General features: G+C 44.4%; 1 protein-coding gene across 1 annotated transcript in view; it reads right to left on the bottom strand.

Moving 5' to 3' along the window:
- NOTCH1 (notch receptor 1) overlaps nucleotides 1-19843 on the bottom strand; it is a 149935-nt gene that overhangs the window by 4264 nt on the left and 125828 nt on the right. Inside the window, exons 26-31 of the mRNA XM_029610808.1 lie at nucleotides 18166-18594; nucleotides 14339-14487; nucleotides 3788-4004; nucleotides 2587-2677; nucleotides 2200-2365; nucleotides 1203-1501 (exon numbers count right to left, since the gene is read on the bottom strand). Of these exons, the coding sequence (XP_029466668.1) occupies nucleotides 1203-1501; nucleotides 2200-2365; nucleotides 2587-2677; nucleotides 3788-4004; nucleotides 14339-14487; nucleotides 18166-18594 (1351 nt within the window). The remainder of the gene's footprint in view (nucleotides 1-1202; nucleotides 1502-2199; nucleotides 2366-2586; nucleotides 2678-3787; nucleotides 4005-14338; nucleotides 14488-18165; nucleotides 18595-19843) is intronic.

Raw genomic sequence — 19843 nt, 5'->3', positions numbered from 1 at the left:
CTGGGTATACCAGCAGGCACTAATGGTCTTGGAGATACTCACTAATGTAAAGCAAACAGAACATACCACACTGCCACATTGAAAAAACTGTGTGCAGGGAGGGAGTAAGGGGAAAGGGGTCAAAACACTTTCAAATGGTATAGAACCATCTAACCATAACATTCTCTGTGACTTTAGCAAAGTATTGTGATTCCCGTGTTAGTGTTGCATTAGTCTAATAGAAAGGAATCAACTACAACTTTGCAACTTTAGAAAATGACGGAGCCCTCAGAGTTGCCTCCATCACCTGAGGTCTCAACTAACTCAATGCCACTGGGGAACCTGAAATAGCTGAAAGTGATCAAGATGACTTGAAGTTTGCAGAGATGTCCATTGGTCATTTCTTACATAGTTTCTAGTTCTTAAAAAGTACCAGGTTCATACTTAGCCCGACTATTAATGGTTCAGCATTGCTGGCAGAATCAGGGTTGGATTTGGGCATAAGAGACATAAGCACATGCCTAGGGTGTCAGATTCTGAAGATGCCCAAAAATGGAGACTCTCCCTGCTGCTTTCTGAAAGGAAAACTACCACCCCCGTTCCTCTGTCTATGGTGCCATAATTTGTCCTTGGGCAGAATACTGTGCACCTAACATCCCACCACCAAACATCTCCAGACATTGTATGGGCTTCTCTATTTCTTTACCCTTTCATAGAAAGGCAAGATAATAAAAGGAACTTAAGCAGAAATCTGGAGACATAGAAAATAGTTAATAAGTACAATAAATGTTGAAGAGTAACACACAGTATATTAACTATAAGTATTTAAGATAATACTATGAGGGTAGGGCACAGCAGTTCTCCTGAAGGACAGGATGGCTTTAAATGGATTCCTGGTTTTCATTTCTTAAGAATGTATTATGCTCTTTGTACTAAATAACCAATTTCACCTAATGTACTACTTCTTTTTTTTTTTAGTTGACTCAGGTACACCAATACACAAATTATTTTCTTTTGGATCAATGCAGCAAGAATGATGCCTTGCAGTCAGACAATCCTTGCATGTATGTCACGTCTCTTATGGATTTCATTTTTCCTGAAATTCTCAACTCGACAGACTCTCAAGTCTGTCACTTTCACCCATCCTTGATCTATATTAGTCTGTGTTGTGAAAACATTAGGGAGAAATACATTTATAGCATCCACTGATTTGTGACTTGTACCTGAAAAACACCCTGGGCATCGGCAGCTACTGCAGCATGGAGAGGTGTCCGCCCCATGTGGTCCTGAATGTTGGCATCGGCGCTGGCCTCCAGAAGGCGCTTGGCTGCATCTGAGCGAGCATACCTTGCCGCCAGGTGTAGCGCTGTCTCGCCTGTGCGGTCTGTCTGGTTGTGCAGGCTGGCACCCTGGTAGATGAAATCTGAAATCACATTGGCAGAGGCATCCTCCTCTTCCTCACTGTTTGCTGTTTCCAATCCTCCTCCGCTACATGACGCAATCATGAGTGGGGTGAACCCATCTTTGGGAAATAGAATAAGAAGCACGCAATTATTTATTTATTTATTTATTTTTGGTTTTTATATACCGGAAGTTCCTGTATAAAATACATATCACTCCGGTTCACAGGTAACTGAAATAACTACCGCCGTGTGGCGGTTTACATGGAACATATCAAACGATATCAAACGATATCGTTTGATATGTTAGTCTTTGAGTTTGTCTCAAGGAGAAGAAAATTTAAATTAAAGAATACTAACTATACAGAAACAGCAACTATTCCTGAGTTTTACAGTTTTGTTTTGTTTTGGGTTTTTTTTTAACAGAAAAAGCTGGGCAGTCCGTATGAGCTGGTGGATCTTTATCTGCTCTCATCTATATTTTTGTTAATTTTTATTGCAGCCATATGGTGAAATCTGAGACCTTTAAATTCCCCTTGTATTACAATAATAAAATCTTTAGAGTAATCTCCCACTATTTCAGCACTGAGCAGCCTATTGATCTCCTATCACACACCAAATGTCATGAATCACAAACTTTAATAATTCTAAAGAATAATTTTCTTTACATTTATGAATGCTGATTCACTAGACAGAGGTAGATTAGGAAAATGCCTGTCTTAATGTTGCTTTGTTGTTCCAGTCTACTAAGAAAGGAAGCAAACTAAACTTAACTAAAATGTATATTTGAATATTATAAAAAAGGGAGCATTTTCCATACCGGGTCCTCGGACGTTGACATCCATACAGTCTACATCTGTTTCTCCCTGTGGTGGGGTTGGTGCCATGGATGGGTTTCGAAGGTCAGCAGCATCCAGGTGCTGTTGAGTCCACTGTCTGTGGTCAGTCTGGTCATCCAACTCTGGCAACATCACCTGCTCCTCAAACTAATTGGGATCAAACAGAATGGAGTAAGAATCTCTATGTAGTATGGCAAAGACCAATTTTACATGAAATAAATTGATTACATGAATTAGGGAGTTCAAAAGCACACAATAGCTAATTAAAGAAATATAAAGTGACCAATCAGGGTTTCCTGAAATACTGGATTCTTGGATCTGCTTAATTCCTGAATCAAAGTTGCAAAGGAAATCCCACTCTGACTCACCTGAAACCTCTTGCTGTCCAGGGTTTCCTCATCACCCCATTCATTTTGGTTGTCATCCATCAAGGAACCATCTGTAGAATTCTTCAGAGGTCTGCCCATGAAAGAATTAATGATTTAAAAATCTGTTCTAGCCCAGTCTTCCAAAAATCTACAGCAGAATGCATAAACCAAGGCATAGCCTTCTCTGGATCCCAGTGTTAAATTTGTTATTAAATTGTATATTTGTTTAACATGAAAAAACAATTACATGTTTACTATTCCTCTGGAAAACCTTTTTTTGTTACTGTGGACAAAAATGTTTCTAGAACACTATCTTCACATTCTCTTGCTCTCACATATGATTTTCAAAGATGCAAGACTGCTAGCGAGACTTTGAACCAAGTACGACCGAACAAGCCACCAGCAGCCCTTCAGCTATCAGGGCATGATCAAGAGGAAAGACCTTATTTCATATGTCTTTGGAGGTTGAGCCAATGGAACAAACTTTATACTTTCAAATAAAATATATAAAACATGTCCCAGTTCTCAGAATCTTAAGATAAAAGTTACAGAATTTGCTTCGGCAATCATCAGCTATGTTAGGGTGGGATGTAAAAAAAACACCCCACCAAGACCCCTCAATTAGATTTCACATTGTGTATTTTGGAGGTAGCAGCATTCTACTATTCTAGGGTTACTGCAAAAACTACAGAGCAAGCAGTGATGATTGCAGGTCTCCTGGTTCAAAAAGAGGAGGTCACTAAGCCCTGCTCTGAAAAAACAACAGGAACTTAGCTAGGTGTTTGCTTCACTTTTTTTTTTACAAATGAATGCCACATACAATGCTGCAGGCATCTGGCGCTATAGATAGAAACCAGTCTGATTAAACTACTACAAAAACTAACAAATATTTTTGCCAAATATAAGACCCAACTCATTAAAGTGTTCCTCCCCTTCTGTTTTTAGGGGGGGGGGGAAGGTTTAGTGAATCAGATCCATAATCAGAAATCTTGGTACAAACACTGCACCATAAAGTACAAGTGCAAAGTTAGATGCAAGCAGACAGCAGCTTATTTTTTTAGTTTTTCCACTGCGGTTAGTCCATATTTCACCAAGCACAAAGCAATTAAATAGGGGGTTGAACTTCTCCATCCAGACTACGGTGACCATATGTATGGATTACATAGGGATTACTCTCTAGGCATTAATAATGAAAACTTACTTCAGACCAACTGAATCCTCCCCAAGTGGTTCCCGCCTCTTCTTTTTGCTGGACTCTGTCACCTTGAAGCCCTCGGGGAGCCAGAGTTGTCCATGTTCCCTGTGCCGCTTGCGAGACAACACGACGCCCACCACAGCCACAGCGATCACGATGAAAAGAGGCAGCCCCACATACAGGAGATACAACTGGGAAGCCCCAGCCGGCTCATCCGTCTCACCTAGGAAAGAGCAGGGCACGCTGAGAACCTGACACATTAAAGCTGCATAGCATAATCAGTCAGAGAGCAAAAATGAAGTGAAATTAGTTCATAAAAAAAAAAAAAAAAGAAAAAAACATACCTCTGTTGATTTAAAGCAAAAAAGGGGTGCAAAGAATGAATTAGGTCATTTGACATGCTATTAATCAGAATTGCAAACATCCCTAAATTCTCTATAGCACAAGCCAGTTGTATCTGGAGACAGCTTCACGCTCGCTCTCTTTTAAGGAAAAGGATTAGCAAACTTCAAATCCACTATACTTGCATTGAGCTGTTAAGACAACGGATTTAGGGGGGGATTTGAAAGATGTGAACTTCAACGCCTTGCATAGGCCATCGATCAATCTCTTGCTTTCTCTCATTCTTTGGAGAGGGTGGGGGCAGGGGCAGGGGAGACGGCCGTAAAGCAGTAATGATTTTGAAAGAAATCTAGCACAGGAAAAGAAGAAAGTATTTATTTACATAAAAAGCAGGCAGAACGATACAAAAGCTCAAGGTTATGAAGGGCACACCAGGCAAAGCCTCATGTTTCTGAGCCCGGTGAGGTTATTAAAAAAGTTTCAGCAGGCTCAGACTGGGGAAGTTTACATCTTCAGTCTCCATAACCGAGCAGTTTCAGATTCGGAATATGCTGCAATTTCTTTTAGTCTCTGTTTCCTCCCACGCCATTGGGCTTCAGGCTCAGGCAGAACAAAGGTCGGGATCTGGCACCATGAGCCTTCACTCAACACTACCTAGAGGTTTTCCCCCCCCCCAATTTATGTATCTCCCTCCTCAACTAGTTGCCACCATCTACAGCTTCCTTCAGAGGCCAGCTAATGTGGACCCCAAATCCATGGGCCTGAGTGTAACACATATTTATCTGTCTAAAACTGGGTCTTAGCTGGGTAAAGCTGCCCAGTTCAAAATATGGCCCCTCTAAATGACACCATTTCCATGGTTTAAAATTGCAAGCCACACAAATTTAACCAGATAAAAAGGGTCTGGGTCAGAGGCTTTCAAATTTACTTGGTAAGTGTGATATTTAGAGCAAACTGGCTAAATTTAACAGAGTAACTCTAGCCACAAATGGCAGGTCTAAATCTACTAGCTCAAAATTTCAGTGGTTAGATTGAGCCGGATATTCAGCCATACAATTAGCTGGTCAAATACGATTGAATATTCATTCCAAGATAACTCGGGAAATTTACCTATTTTATCTGCTATGTGGGTTTTTTTAATATCGACCCCAAAGCATACCTGGGAACTTCTGTGTTGTGGTCACCCTGAGACTGCTGTTGATTAGCAAAGATCGGGCGGAAAGAGGAGGGAAGAATGTGTACCCATAAAAATGTGACAGCCTATCTAGTCTGCCCATCTACATCAACTGCTCAGCTTATCCCCATTCTCTTAAATTCAGATACTGTCCTTGTCTCTACCACCTCTGGGAGAGGTTGTTTCATGCATCCACTATCTCCTTTCACTCTCATCCTATCAACTTTCTCTGTTCCCTGTACATACCTGGATCAGTCCAGACCATGGGTTATGCCTCCCTTCCAGCAGGTGGAGACAGAGAAAAACTTGAAAGGCATCCTCACTTAACCTGGTGTGCCTCCTGCATCCCTTCAGTATTTCTCTGTCTGCAGCAGATGGAGGTGGTGCAAACCCTGCAGTCTTGCCCTGTTTCTGGGTTTTAGGCTAGCCCTTAAAATAACTAAGAGAACTAGCAGTAAAGTTTTGAATCAAGCAAGTTAAAAAAAAAAAAAAAAAGAGAAGTTCTTCTGAAGAAGGGAGTGTTTTCCCAATTCTCCCTGGGGGCTGTTAGATCCTGCGGAGTCACCCCTCTGGTGGCAGGTTATTAAAGCTGGGGTTGGTAACCTCATGGGGCTCCAGCCAGGTAAGGAGCTGGGGAAGAGATTACCGGTGGTCTGATCCCTCTCTTACCCCATGGCGATCCTCAGCGTTTAAAAAAAAAACAAAAACGAAATTTTTGAAGTTTCTTTTTTGGTCGGCTGCAATCCAGGACCCCTACTGGCCGAATGGCTGCGTTTTTGTGAATTTCGCCGCATATTTTTGCTGTTTTTGCCTCACCGCGATGCTGCGGCCATCTTTGTGTGTGACATGTGGGGAATCATCCGTGCGGCTTTCCCTGGCTGGTATTTGCTCCAGCTGCCTTCCTGAAGGGGAAGGCAGCTCTTTTTCTGGGTCTGCAGCATCAGCTAAGCCCCGGGGGGGGGCTCCATAAAGGTCTGCTCCACGAGATCCTCGGGCTGACCCATTTCCCCTCAGTGTAGGGACGGCAGCCATCTTGAACACCTTTGCTGAGGCTCAGGCAAGGGCTATGGGGGCGGGGGAGCTTCCCCCAGTGCTGTCACCAGTCCTGATGATACTTTTAATCAGGATTTTTTCCAGGAGGATTCTGATGTCCCAAGAGGGGATGTTGGAGATTCTAACTTTTTTTCCTTAGATTCTGTCCTCATGCATAAAGCTTTTTTGGCTTCCAGGTCTCCGCAAGGTGGTGCTTTGCAGAGAAACCTGCGCAGGGACAGTCCCCAAAGGTAGCTAAGCGCATTGAGGTGTCCGCGTCTCTATGGGTCGCAAAGTTGAAAGGCTCCTTGGTTTCAGGAGAAGCAGCCGCTCCGGAAGTTCCAGACAGTGTGGTTACAGCTGCAGTGACCTCTCCCCCCAGCGGGTGCGGGATTGGAAGATGACCAGGGGAAGCAGACCCCCTTGGATGGTGATGACCCTAAAGTGGTCCATCTGTTTCAGAGAGAGGAATTAGAACCTCTCATTCCTTTAGTTCTTTCTGAGCTTGGAGTGGAGCTCCCCGTGCAGGCTCTGTCGCAGGACTCGGTGGACCCAATCCTGGCGGGATTGAGAATGCCGACCCGAGCTCCTTTCCATCCCAAGCTGCAGCAGCTGATGACCAGGGAGTGGGACCCTCCGGATGCTGGTTTGCGGGTTGGTTAGGCCATGGATAAGCTGTATCTGTTACTGGATGAGTTTCTGGAGCTCCTCCGGTCCCCTAAGGTGGACACATCAGTTTTGGCTGTTGTCAAGCGGACCACTATCCCAGTCACAGGTTCAGCGGCTCTCAAAGATCTTCAGCAAGCTGGAAGTATTGCTTAAGCGCATCTTTGAGGTGTCGGCCCTAGGTATCCGGGCGGCTGTGTATAGCAGTTATATGCTGCATGCGAGCCTGCGCTGGGTCCAACAATTGTTGACGTCTAGAGATCTTCCTCCGGGAGAATCAGAGCAGGCAGAACATTTGGAAGCGGCAGTGGGATAGGAGCGGACGCACTGTATGACCTGCTCTGCACTTCCTCACGCATCATGTCGTCGGCAGTGTCGGCAAGGCGGCTTTTGTGGCTCCGAAACTGGTCAGCGGATGTTTCCTCCAAGGCTCAGCTTGGGGCTATTCCATTTAAGGGGGGGGGGGGTTCTATTTGGTGATATTTGGAGCAGTTGATAAAGTCCCTGGGAGAGAACAAAGTTCACAAGTTACCAGAGGACAGATCGAAACCCTCCAGAGGATTTCCATCATCCTGCTCTTGTTTTCGAGGACAGCGTAGGTGTTGCGTCCGGTCTCAGATGGCTTCGCCAGACATGCCTCACCTCTATTGCTGCCTTCTCCACCAGCCTCGGGAGAATGGTGTCCGTATCGTCTCCTTGCCGCACCCTCTGGCTTCCCCGGAGCAGCTCTGGTGCGGCGTCCCGCCATGATGACCTGGGGCCTCTTAGGGCGTGCACGCGCACTCCTCACATCTTGTAGCAGTGTTGGCGCGAACCTCGGGGGCGTCCCCCTCGAGTGACGTCACGGCCTCAGCATACAAAAGGTTGCCCATTTGCTGACTCTTGACGAGTTAGCAACAGAATGGATTTGCTCCGGTCTGAAACTGCTCTGCCACTTCTACTCCACTGGAATCTACCTTCACCCTCCAGGGTTCTACTAACTTGGGTACCTGCTCCTCGGGGGCCCTTTTGCTTATTTCCTGGTGCCTATCCTATTACAGGTACTCGCTCCTCGAGGGCCTGTGTGTCTATCCTGGTGCCTGCTACCAATTCCTCAACCTGCTGGAACATCACCTATCAGCTACAGAGAGTGAGTACTATATCTGCAGTCTGTCTCTCCTACTGTGCCTTACTGGACATCTGCATCGGGGCCTTACACCACCATTGTGGATGGGTCTCCAACACCAAGGATCACAGACTGTTGCCATCTATCCTGCTCTCTACTGCAACCTCTGGTGGCCCACACCGCTGTATAATAAAAGATTCATTCTCTGTGTTTGTGCATCTGAGTCTAGCCTGGTGCTTCAGTTCCCTACGGGGCTTCTCCCCGTAGGAGATAACATCACTGTTGCCCCTGAGAATCCAAACACCTCGATATCATAACAGTAGGTTTTGGCAGAGCAGGCCGCAAGCGGCTGGACAGCGACAACTATTGGCCAGAAACCAAGCCTGGACCTCGTCCTTTTGAGGCCGCAGAACCTCCTGGGAGGGTGGTTCTTCCTCCTCTCTCGCCTCCAAGACTACACAATGAGATGGAGCCGGCCCATCCCTCGATTCCTCGGGTGGGGGGGTCACCTGTCCTGGTTTTACGAGGCATGGGCCAGGATTACTTCAGATCAGTGGGTGCTAAGCATAATAGAATGAGGCTACGCTTTGGAATTTGCTCAACCTCTCAGAGATTTCTATTTAATATCCCCATGCGGTCACCAGGTCAAACGGCAGATTGTTCGTCAGACTCTCGAATGTCTCCTGGCTCTCGGTGCTGTAAAACCAGTTCCTCCAGAACACTGGAGGACAGGGTGGTACTCCATTTACTTTGTAGTCCCAAAGAAGGAGGGATCCTTCTGGCCAATTTTGGATCTCAAAAAGGTAAACAAGTCTCTCAAGGTGCCGCATTTTCGCATGGAAACTCTGCATTCCGTCATCGTGGCAGTAAGCAAGGGAGAATTCCTGGCCTCTCTGGATCTGATGGAGGCATATTTGCACATTCCCATTCACAAGTATCAGCAAAAGTTCCTTCGCTTTATGGTCTTGGGAATGCATTATCAATTCTGCACTCTGCCATTCAGTCTCACGACCGCCCTCTGTACGTTCACCAAGTTCATGGTGGTTGTGGCGGTGTCCCTCCAGAGACAAGGCCTTCTCATCCATCCCTACCTGGACGATTGGCTCATCAGGGCGAAGTCGAGGGATTGTTGTGTGGAAGCGATCCACAAGGTGACCGCTCTCTTGGAATCCCTCGGCTGGGTAATCAATCAAGCCACGAGCAACTTTGTCCCTTCTCAAACGGAGTTTCTGGGAGCCCGGTTCGACACTACGGTCGGGAAAGTTTTTCTCCCAATGGACCGAATGCACAAGCTGATGGGGCAAGTTTGTCACTTGTTGGCTCTTCCACTGCCCAAGGCCTGGATCTACCTTGAAGTTCTCAGCTCGATGGCATCTACTCTGGAGATGGTTCCCTGGACATTTGCTCATATGAGACCGTTACAACGAGCATTACTTTCCCGGTAAGATCCCAAATCGAAGAATTTCCAATTCCCGTTGCCACTCACCGATCACGCCAGGTCCAGTCTTGGGTGGTGGCTTTGCCCACACAACCTGTCTCGAGGGGTGGATTTGGAAGTCCCGAACTGGATAGTGGTGACCACAGATGCCAGTCTCGCTGGCTGGGGTGCTGTTTGCCAGTATATTTCAGTACAGGGCAGCTGGTCCCCAGAGGAGTCCTGGAGACCAGGGCAGTTCGCTTGGCCCATGCCATCAGACGGTTTGCATCCTCTCTGACAATGTGACGACGGTGGCCTATATCAACCATCAAGGAGGCACCAGAAGTCAAGCCGTAGCCGACGAGGTGGAGCTGCTCATGGCTTGGGTGGAGCAAAATCTGACGATGCTAGTGGCATCTCACATTGCCAGAAAAGACAACATACAAGCGGACTTTCTAAGTCGCAGGTGCATAGATCCTGGAGAGTGGGAGCTTTCGGACCGAGCAATGGATTTCATTTCTCGCAGGTGGGGGGGGGACGGACGACTCCCCACATGGACTTGATGGCGATGCGAGACAATGCCAAGGCTCCTCGCTTCTTCAGTCGCAGAAGGGATCACGGCACAGAGGGGATCGATGCGCTAGTGCTTCCTTGGCCAACGTTGGTTCTCCTTTACATGTTCCCTCTTTGGTCTTTGGTGGGCAAGGTGCTTCGCAGGATAGAGGTCCACCCAGGGACGGTAATCCTAGTGGCTCTCGAACGGCCCCGACATCCGTGGTTCGCGGACTTAGTCAATCTGGCTGTGGACAGACCTCTACAACTCGGACATCTTCCACATCTGCTTCATCAAGGGCTTATATATTTCGACCAGGCAGATCGCTTTTGTATAGCGGCTTGGCTTTTGAAAGGAGGAGATTGAGGAAGTTATCACTACACTGTTACAAGCCAGAAAAATGTCTACCTCTCTCTTGTATATTAGGGTGTGGAGAGTTTTTGAGATGTGGTGTCGTGAGTGGGAGATTCTTCCCAGACACGCTACAATTGCTCAGATGTTAGCCTTTTTGCAAAATGGTTTAGCCAAGGGCTTGTCTTTTAACTCCCTCCGGCTACAGGTAGCAGCCCTGGTTGGTTGCTCGGTGGCGTCACATCCAGATGTGGTGCATTTCATCAGAGGAGTAAGGCATTTGAAGCTACCTGTCCGTCCGGTGTGTCCGTCATGGAGTCTTAATTTGGTTCTTCGTGTCTTGTGTGATCTTCCGTTTGAACCCCTTAAAACGGTGACATTGAAGTATCTCACCTTGAAAATGGTGTTTTTGATGGCTATATGCTCAGCTCGCAGAATTTCTGAGTTACAGGCTCTCTCTTGTAGGGAACCTTTTTGAGAATCTCTGATTCGGGGGTTTCTCTTCGAACTGTTCCGTCCTTTTTGCCCAAAGTGGTCTCATCTTTTCATTTAAGCCAATCAGTTGAGCTTCCAGCTTTTCCTACTTTGACGAACGATGTACAATACGCATGAGAGCTTCATCGGCTAGATGTTAGATATTCCTTGTTATGTTACTTGGAAGTCACAAATTTGTTCAGACTCTCAGATCATCTATTTGTCCTATGGAGCGGTCCCAGGAAGGGTCACAAGGCTTCTAAGACGACGATTGCACGCTGGTTGAGAGAAGCCATTTCATCTGCATACATTTGTAAAGGACGACCTGTTCCTGAAGGCTTGAAGGCCCATTCTATTCGCTCTCGAGCTGCTTTGTGGGCCGAATGCCAGTTGGTATCACCCCAGGAGATTTGCAGAGCTCCACACATTTGCTCGCCACTACCGCTTGGACGTTCAGGCTCCCGGAGATTTTGGCAGTGGCGTACTGCGCGCGGGACTCGCAAGGTCCCACCCGTCCCAGTTTTCGGAGTGGGTAGCATGAAGATCTATACTTCAAGAGTCTGCGTGCGTATTTTCCGGTTCTGTTATTGCAGCATACTAAGAAAGAACACTACAGGTTACATGTTTACACATTTGTTCTTACAGTTCTGTTATTGCTTGATTCATTGCTAGTATTATTCTGCTTGGATATTCTATATACTGAAGGGGTGCAGGAGGCACACGAGGTTAAGTGAGGGTGCCTTTCAAGTTTTTCTCTGTCTCCACTGCTGGAAGGGAGGCATAATCCATGGTCTGGACTGATCCATGGTACTACAGGAGCGAAAATTAACAGGTAAGAACCAATTTTCTTTTCTAACCCCTCTCTGCTAATCCACTCTCTCTCTCTCTCCCTATCACTATCACCACCACTTTTTCTCCTCTGCAGGGATGACCCCAGCATTCTTTCCCTTCCTCCCCCATGACCCCAACACTCTCCTTGCCCCATCCCCTTATAAGTCACAGCTCACAAACTTGTGCATCCTTACTCTACCCTCAGCTGAGTGGCAAGTCCTAGAAGCAGAGCTGCACTTTCTCCCCACATGATGCCTGCAGTGTGTATGCTCCAGCTTTACCCATCTCCTACCTACTGAAGGGGAGTGGCTGGAGCAGTAAACAGAGAAGCCTGGAGCTTTTAGTGTTTCCTCTGAAACCCAGCAATTGATGCAAACTTCCTGAGTCTCTAAAGGAAATCTATTTATTTTATTTATTTATTTTTAATTTTTATATACCGAAGTTCTTGTGGGAATTACAAATCACTCCGGTTTACATAAAACGATGAACTGCCCAACAGCGGATGGGGGCTTTACATAGAACTGTAGAACATAAGGAACAATAAAACCGGATGTCAATTTAACATAGTAATAATAAATATAATATAATATAATATGTACATACAATTTAACTATTTAACGTAGTATTTAACGTAGTATACAATTTAACTATTTAACGTAAATCTAGAGAGTTCCCAGGTAGGCCCATAAGTAAATGGCATCAGATAAAGGCCAATTAGACCATCCAGTCTTCCCAGATTGAGACCTTTTCCCTATGGAAATGAGCATATAAATTTCCATTGCCTAACATACTACTAACTTCCCCCATGCATATCTCCCAACTAATCTCTCAACCCTACTCCCACTTCCACCCTCCCCAACTGTCCCAATTATGTCCCTCTTTTTCATATCTTCTTCCCATTATCCCATCACCACCTTTTTACTACTGTGCTCTATCTGTCCCAAGCATTTTTAAATTCCATGGTTTTAATTGCTACTCTCTCTACTGGTAGTCGTTTCCAGGAATTTTCCACTCAGTAAAGTATTTTCTCATGCATCCTCTATACCTTCCTCCCCACAACATGACCCCTTGAATTTCTTCTTCTAAGAGGATTTCATTCTCACATACTTTACCAAAGCCTGTCAAATACTTGAACATTTTGCTCATGTCCCTTCATTTCTTCTTTCCTCCAAACACATACATTTTGGGAATTTTAAGCTTTTCTCTGTAGGATTTGTGTTGCAGGCCTTGTATCATTTTGGTAGCCTTTTTCTGAACCACTTTGTCCCCTCAATGTTCTTATGAAGGTATGGTCTCCAGAACTGAACAGAGTACTCAAGGTGGGATCTCACTACTGACCGATATAAGGGCAAAATTGCCTCCTTTTCCTGATTGAGATGCCTCTACTTAAACAGCACATAACGTTAGCTTTCCAAATTGCTTTATTGTATTGATTGGCTACCTTCAGGTCATCCAAGATGATTATTCCTAGATCTCATTCTTGTTTGACAGTTTGTGATTCTTGCCCTTCTAAAAGATATATGGCTAATGGATTTTTGCATCCCAAATGCACAATTTTACACTTAATATTGAAGCATATTTTCCAAATGCTTGACCAGTTTTTTCAAGTCCCCTCATTTTTTCCACCCCTTCTGTTAACGTCTTCTCTGCAGATGATACTAAAAACTGCAACAAGCAAAAATGTTTCCATCAAGTCCCTGAGTAATGCCATTACTAAAAATATGTAAGAAGTAGTCCCAGTACTGACCCCACTAATCACGCTACCTTCAGTAGAGTAACTCCATTAACTACCACTCTCTGCATTTTACCACGCAATCAGTTCCTATTCCAATTTACAACTCTTTAGCCTACCATATCATCCAGCTTGCTTTTCAATCTTTTATGCAGAATAGACACCTAGCACACCTCCCTGATCCACCACTTTTACCATCTCACTAAAGACTTACTTGAATGTGTCAGTGTTGCACAATGGCGGAGAATTTCCCTCACCTTCTGCAGCAGAAGAGAAGACCTTACCAGGAAATCCAACCCAGATCCTCTGGCATGGTAGTGCACAGCACTTGCCACAAAGTCTCAGGGCCAGCTCATATAGTCCTCTTGCAGTGTTGATAACTAAATAGATAACTTCTCACTGATTTCTGGTTTTAGGCACTACACAGTAGACTTGATTCAAACTCTGTACATACAGTTTTGTTTTTCATCTCTATAGTTTTATCTTTCTGTAACTAAGGGTCTTCTTTATATACTCCAGTAGTGTTTCTGTCTTCATGGATTGTGCTTTATAACATGAAATCTTTATAGAATATAATTTTCAATTATGTTTTATGCAACAATAAAAAGATTTAGGTTAAAAAGTTTCAGCAGAAAACACCATACAGGTTCCACTTTTTCTTGCTAGCTTGATCTCTCCCAAAAGGCTTCTCTCCTTGCTTCTTTCCCATCTGACTCTCAGAAGGGAACCCCATGTTTTTGCAGTTCCTCTCCCATTTGATAGGGCAATTACTACAAAATCTTTCTATGGTTTACAGAGCAGGAAGTAGCTCGCTTCAGAGCTAAATTCAGTGCTGTTCTTGGATAAGTCACAAAGGCGTCACCAAAGAAGCTCCACTTACTTTTAACAGCTTCAATTCTGTAGGGGATGTTCAGGTTCCCAATTGAGGCCAGAGCACCCAGGAAAGCGGCCACATCAGTTGTACTCTGGAAGCACTGGGAGGAGGAGTGGAAGCACTGGCGATTGTCAATCTCCAGATGTACAATAGATCTGCACAAGTAGAAGAGACAGAGGGTATATTTATTTTACAGAGACCCCTCCCTCTGCAGTAGAGGTGATAATGCTTTGGAGCTGTCAGCCTTGGTTTTCACAATACATGTTTTTAAGCTTAATTTGGATATTCCTAATAAAAAGATTTAGGAGTATAGTGCAATAGAAGAAACAGTATCTAGAAAGTGTATGCATGCACATATCCAATGAATGTCTGATGTAATTAAAAGGAGCTGGTCACAATGGTTAAGTGTCTTTATCCAGAGCTAATTCTATGTTAATGGTTTAGGAATACAAGCACTAAACAAAGGCCAAGAAAGAAAGCTTCATGAACTTTCTTCCTTCATTAGTGGTCCACAAATTGTGACCAGCATAGGTAGCCTTTGCTTAATTCTATAGGGCCAGATGTACTAAGGGTTTTTCCCATTTTAGGTCCATGGGAAAATGCTTAGTACAGGGCTTCCCAAACCTGTCCTGGTGACCCCACTGCCTGTCAGATTTTCAAGATGTCCACAATGAATATGCATGACATATTTGCATATATTGGATCACCTTTGAATGCAAATCTCTCTCATGTACATCCATTGTGGATATGCTGAAAACCAAACTGGCTGTAACTTCTGATAGGTTTAGAAAGGCTTGGCTTAGAATATAAGCCCCTATATAACAGTGGATAACTCTTTGCTATGCTTTAGTCTAGACTCAGCCACACGGCACAATGGAATTTGTTTAACATAACTCGGGCAATTCCCAAAGTAATTTATGTAGGTAAATTGGTTTGTCTGAAAACTGCCCTTTCTCAACTGGGCTAAAAATACATGCAGGGTTCTGTTTAGTAGGAGGTGTTTCTAGGTGCCTGCCTTGGTGGGGTCAAACTAAATGCATGTACGTTACATTTTTAAATCTCTGTGTGTTATTTTCCATAAAATGTCTACCTGCATAAACAGCAAGTACTAAAGTCTGTGGTTGCAGAAAAGTAGCTATGTACTTTCCCTTTGAAATCTGGAGCACAGTCCTCAGATACAAAATTCCCTAACAGGCCGGTGCAATATAGTGCGCTCAGGTAGCGCACTGGGTAACACTCTATTGGAGGTGCGTTTTGGACGTGTTAAAATAACTCCCGATGCAATACGGGGATTAGTGCGTCCAAAACGCACATCCAATCGAACTCATAGCTAATAGCGCTCATAGCATGCAAATTCCATGTAGATGAGGCTATTAACTATTACCCCGCGATGTCAAAAATTGCCGAGTGGTAAATTTAATGCCTGCCTGGGAGCTGGCGTTAAAGCATGCTGCGCTCAAGTGCTCACTGAAAATTACAAAAAATCTTGTTTTCTGTGATTCCTCCTATTAATATTGTCGCAATACTATTGTAGGAGGAACCACAAAAAGCAGAATCATGCCACGCTCAAGGGCTCAACAAATAAAAAAAAAAAATCTGCTTTCTGTGGTTCCTCATGGGGGGGAACCACAGAAAGCAGCATCTCCAAGGTCTGGCCAAATTGGCCAAGCAGTCCGGGTTGGACCCGGGGGTCTTGTACCTGAAATGGCATATCTGAGGTGCCTATGGTAAAACAGCCCTTGCCAGACTCCAAATCTCCCCCCTCCAGGCCAGGAACCCCTGCCCATAGTAAGTGAAGGAGTGAATAAGTTACTATTAAGTGTTGGGCACTTAATATTAATGTATCCACTCCTTCACTTACTGCTGATTGGTCCATTCACTGTCACATGTCAGTGAAAGGACCAATCTCCTTTTAGAAGGTTGTCCTGAAAGGTTATTGGTCCTTTCCCTGACAAGTGTCAGCGAAAAGGACCAATCGGGATCAGCCCTGCTAGGGGTCAGGAGGGAGCTCTGGCCAGGCTGTTATGGGTCCACAGTCATCTCCTGGGCACCCAATACAGAGCACTAGGGACATACAAATTATCCACTGCGTGTCCCTTTTAGCGAGGCAGCTCATTTGCATATCGCATCGAGTGTCCAGAAGAAGTGGATGTGCGTGCATTCAAAAGTGCACCCAGTTTGAATGCACATTTTTTATGCAATGATATTGCGTCGGCTTTAAGTGAGAATTTCAAATTTGCCTCGTCTGACTAACAATGAGCTAAATTATGGCTTCTCTTCATTTTTCTTAGGCCTTTCTTTGATTATCTTCCTATATTTTATTTTATAATATTTTCACGTTTTTTGTTTTTTTTTAGGATTAAAGATGTGCACCTTTCATTATGGCTGCACCCACTTTTTTTTTTTTTTTTTTTTTTTTTTTTTTAAGATCTGTCTATTCTCCTGTGCATGCTTTCTGTATTCATCTTAAATACTATTGTAGGGGCAATTTTCATACTATCCGCATTATTGTAAAGTTCACAGGTACTTTTTACCTGCAGTCTTTGCACCAATTTTCAAAGGAAAAACAGGCACACATTTTTCCTTTGAAAACTACCCCAGGAAAAAGTAACCACCTTTTTCTGCAGATACTTTTTCTCCCCTAACCTATCTGGATTTTGACCTCAAACACTGTCAGGCTAATTTTGAAAGAAGCACGCATGCACCCATACACATGCGAATCAATGCACAGGCAGAGATATGCTGCAATTTTAAATCGTGCATGCACTTTTTCTTGTTTCAAAATACCCCTACCACGTGTAAGTATGCGCTGAATCCTGCTCGAGAAAACATACTTCGTGTATCTTTCCTACAACTTTGCCAGCTTTTACTTACATATGAAGGTGGATTTTAAAACATGCTTGTGCAAGGGACAACCCAGTTTCCCCAATTAGTCCACCAGTTTGCCCAGTTTATATCGAGGTCTTCAAGACCCCTCTGGAACTTCCTCCTGCATGCCCCCCCAGTTGATCCAGACCCCTTCTATAAGCCCTAAAACTCAAGATTTACACACTTGCTCCTTATCTGGAGCAGCAGTAAAGTGATGCAGATAACAAGCTGACGCGCGCTGCAGACTCCAGTTTTAAAATACGTTTTTATGCGCATAACTGTTGGCCCTGCCCTGGAATGCCCATGTTCCGCCCCTTTTCTGACCTCTTATTTTTGATGTGCGCACGGGTATATATGCGCATACTTTGTGACTTTTAAAATCTGCATTGCTCACGCATAGCCCACATACATGCATATGTGGGCATGTTTGCACAAGAAATGCTTTTAAAAATCAACCTCTGTGAATTTTACCCAAGGGGCTTCTGCCTGCATGCCTACAGGACTATACTTTTGGACTTATCTAATATAAACATAAACCCACCCCAGCAACATCTCCCCTACAATGCAGGTAAAAAGTATAAAGCTTGTGGAGTTATGTGCATATTTTTACCCGCATACAATGTGGGCAGTTTTCAGAAGCCAATTTACATGATTAGAACTCTTATCACCTGCAATAATCACTTTGAGTTGAGAAGGGAGATTGTCAGTCTGGGTTCTGACGAGGCCTGCAACAGTACTGTGCCCAATTCATTTCTGCTGGAGGAGGGACCGGGGAGCCTAAGCAGGAGGGGTTCTCAAAAGCTTCAATTACTCACAAAGCCTTGGGAAGCAACTGAATATCAGCACAAGAAAGAGAGGAATTGAATGATTTTGCTGGTTTTCACTGACTGTGGAACTAGTTTTTCCTTGTTAGTTCTCAGAATTATATAAGTGAAGGCTGTTTGCCTAGCCAACTTTGTACTCACCCTTTGACTTCCATCTCATCCAGCTCGCGGCGCCGTCTCTCACCAACAGAGGAATAGATCGAGCTTGTCACCTTTTGGAAGATGGCAGCAGACACATCAGCCCAGTCTTCTGTAGACCTCTTCATGTGGTGCTTCTTCAGCTCCTCCTTGTTGCCGTAGTAAGGGAAGATCATGTACTCTCCCTTGGCATTCTTCTTGAAGACCACGTTGGTGTGCAGCACCCTGCTCAGCTCCCGTAAGAAATTCAAGGAGTTGTTTTTCAGCTTTTCCGGGGGCGTGAGCACAACCAGAACCAAAGTACCATCCGCCAGGTTCTCCGGCATGTTGTTGGCACAGTCCAGCCCATCCCATTCACACTCTGCGTTGTTACAGCCCTGATCACAGTGGCCATCCTGAAAGTGGTCTTTGCAGTACTGGTCATAGAGAGGGCTAGAGAAAGGAGAACAAGTGCACAGCAGGCTTTAAGGATATGTGAAAAGGAAAGATCTCACCGCATGAAAATTTGATACTTTTTGATGAAATACTCACCATAACATTTAATGGAAAAACCTTTAACAAGGAAACTGATTTAAATATATGTTCTAATACTGTCTTTTCTGACATGGATTTTTGTATTACTTGTCAGTTTATAAAATTCAATAAAAACTAATTGTAAACAAAAGTTGTGAAAACTGATACAATCTTATGGAAATAATGCAAAATTCTTTTTTTTTTTTACATATAGAAATTAATCAATACTTGCTTGATCCTGGAAACAATGAGAAGGAGAAAGAAAGAAATCACCACAGAGTGGAAGAAACAGAGAAAGCTAGGGAACCGCAGGTTCAACTGCCTGCCTCTGCTGGAAGACAGAGAAATACTGAAGGGATGCAGGGTGAGCACTGTCCTGATATAGGATACCTTTTCAGTTTTTCTCTGTCTCCCTCTGCTGGACAGGAGACTCAACCACTGTCTGGACTGATCCGGGTACGTTCAGGGAACCCTCATTTTTGTTTTCAGTGTGAAATCTCTTCCACAACTTTAATAGATTCGTGTTCCCTACTTATTCTTACAGAAATATATTTATTTTCAAGGAAATGAAAAACATGATACTAAGATATCAAAATGTGGGCCAGTCCAGTAGCTCAGTGGAAGCGCCACTGACTCCATCTATACAGAGAGGACCTGGGTTCAATTCTCAGCTAAGCTCTTCCACTGTTGGGGCTGGGAAAGCTGTGGAGGCAGCATTCACAGCTCTTGAATTTGAATCTGTTACAACATATTGACTGCACTTATCACAGATAACCATTTCAAGGTGGCTTCCCTTGGGGGAGGGGAAGAAATTGGTCATTGAGCACTGGTGACACCTAGTGGCCAGATTTGGGGCCCAAGATAGCAGGGTTCCAGAAGGCACCAGATCTCAGCCTTGCTTCCAACTGAGCTGGAAGCATAAAGAAGGTGGATACACATTTTATGAGTTCAGTTTTGTACCTTCTCAAGCATCCAGAGAATGCTGCAGTATACAAGTAAAAGCTGCTCAACTAATCTAGGAGATTGGTTTAAGCCACAAAGCTACAGTACTCATGAACTTCAAACCTATGCTGATTCAACCATGCAATGTTCCCTCTCAGCTGTGCCAAAGTCCACTGCCCGCATTCTAACTGCATGGTATACTACAGCTTTCCCCCAGTTCAAGCTA

The sequence above is a fragment of the Rhinatrema bivittatum genome, chromosome 8 (genome assembly GCF_901001135.1).
Source record: "Rhinatrema bivittatum chromosome 8, aRhiBiv1.1, whole genome shotgun sequence".
NCBI classification, from domain to species: Eukaryota; Metazoa; Chordata; class Amphibia; order Gymnophiona; family Rhinatrematidae; genus Rhinatrema; species Rhinatrema bivittatum.
This window is presented reverse-complemented; position numbering and strand designations above follow the sequence as displayed.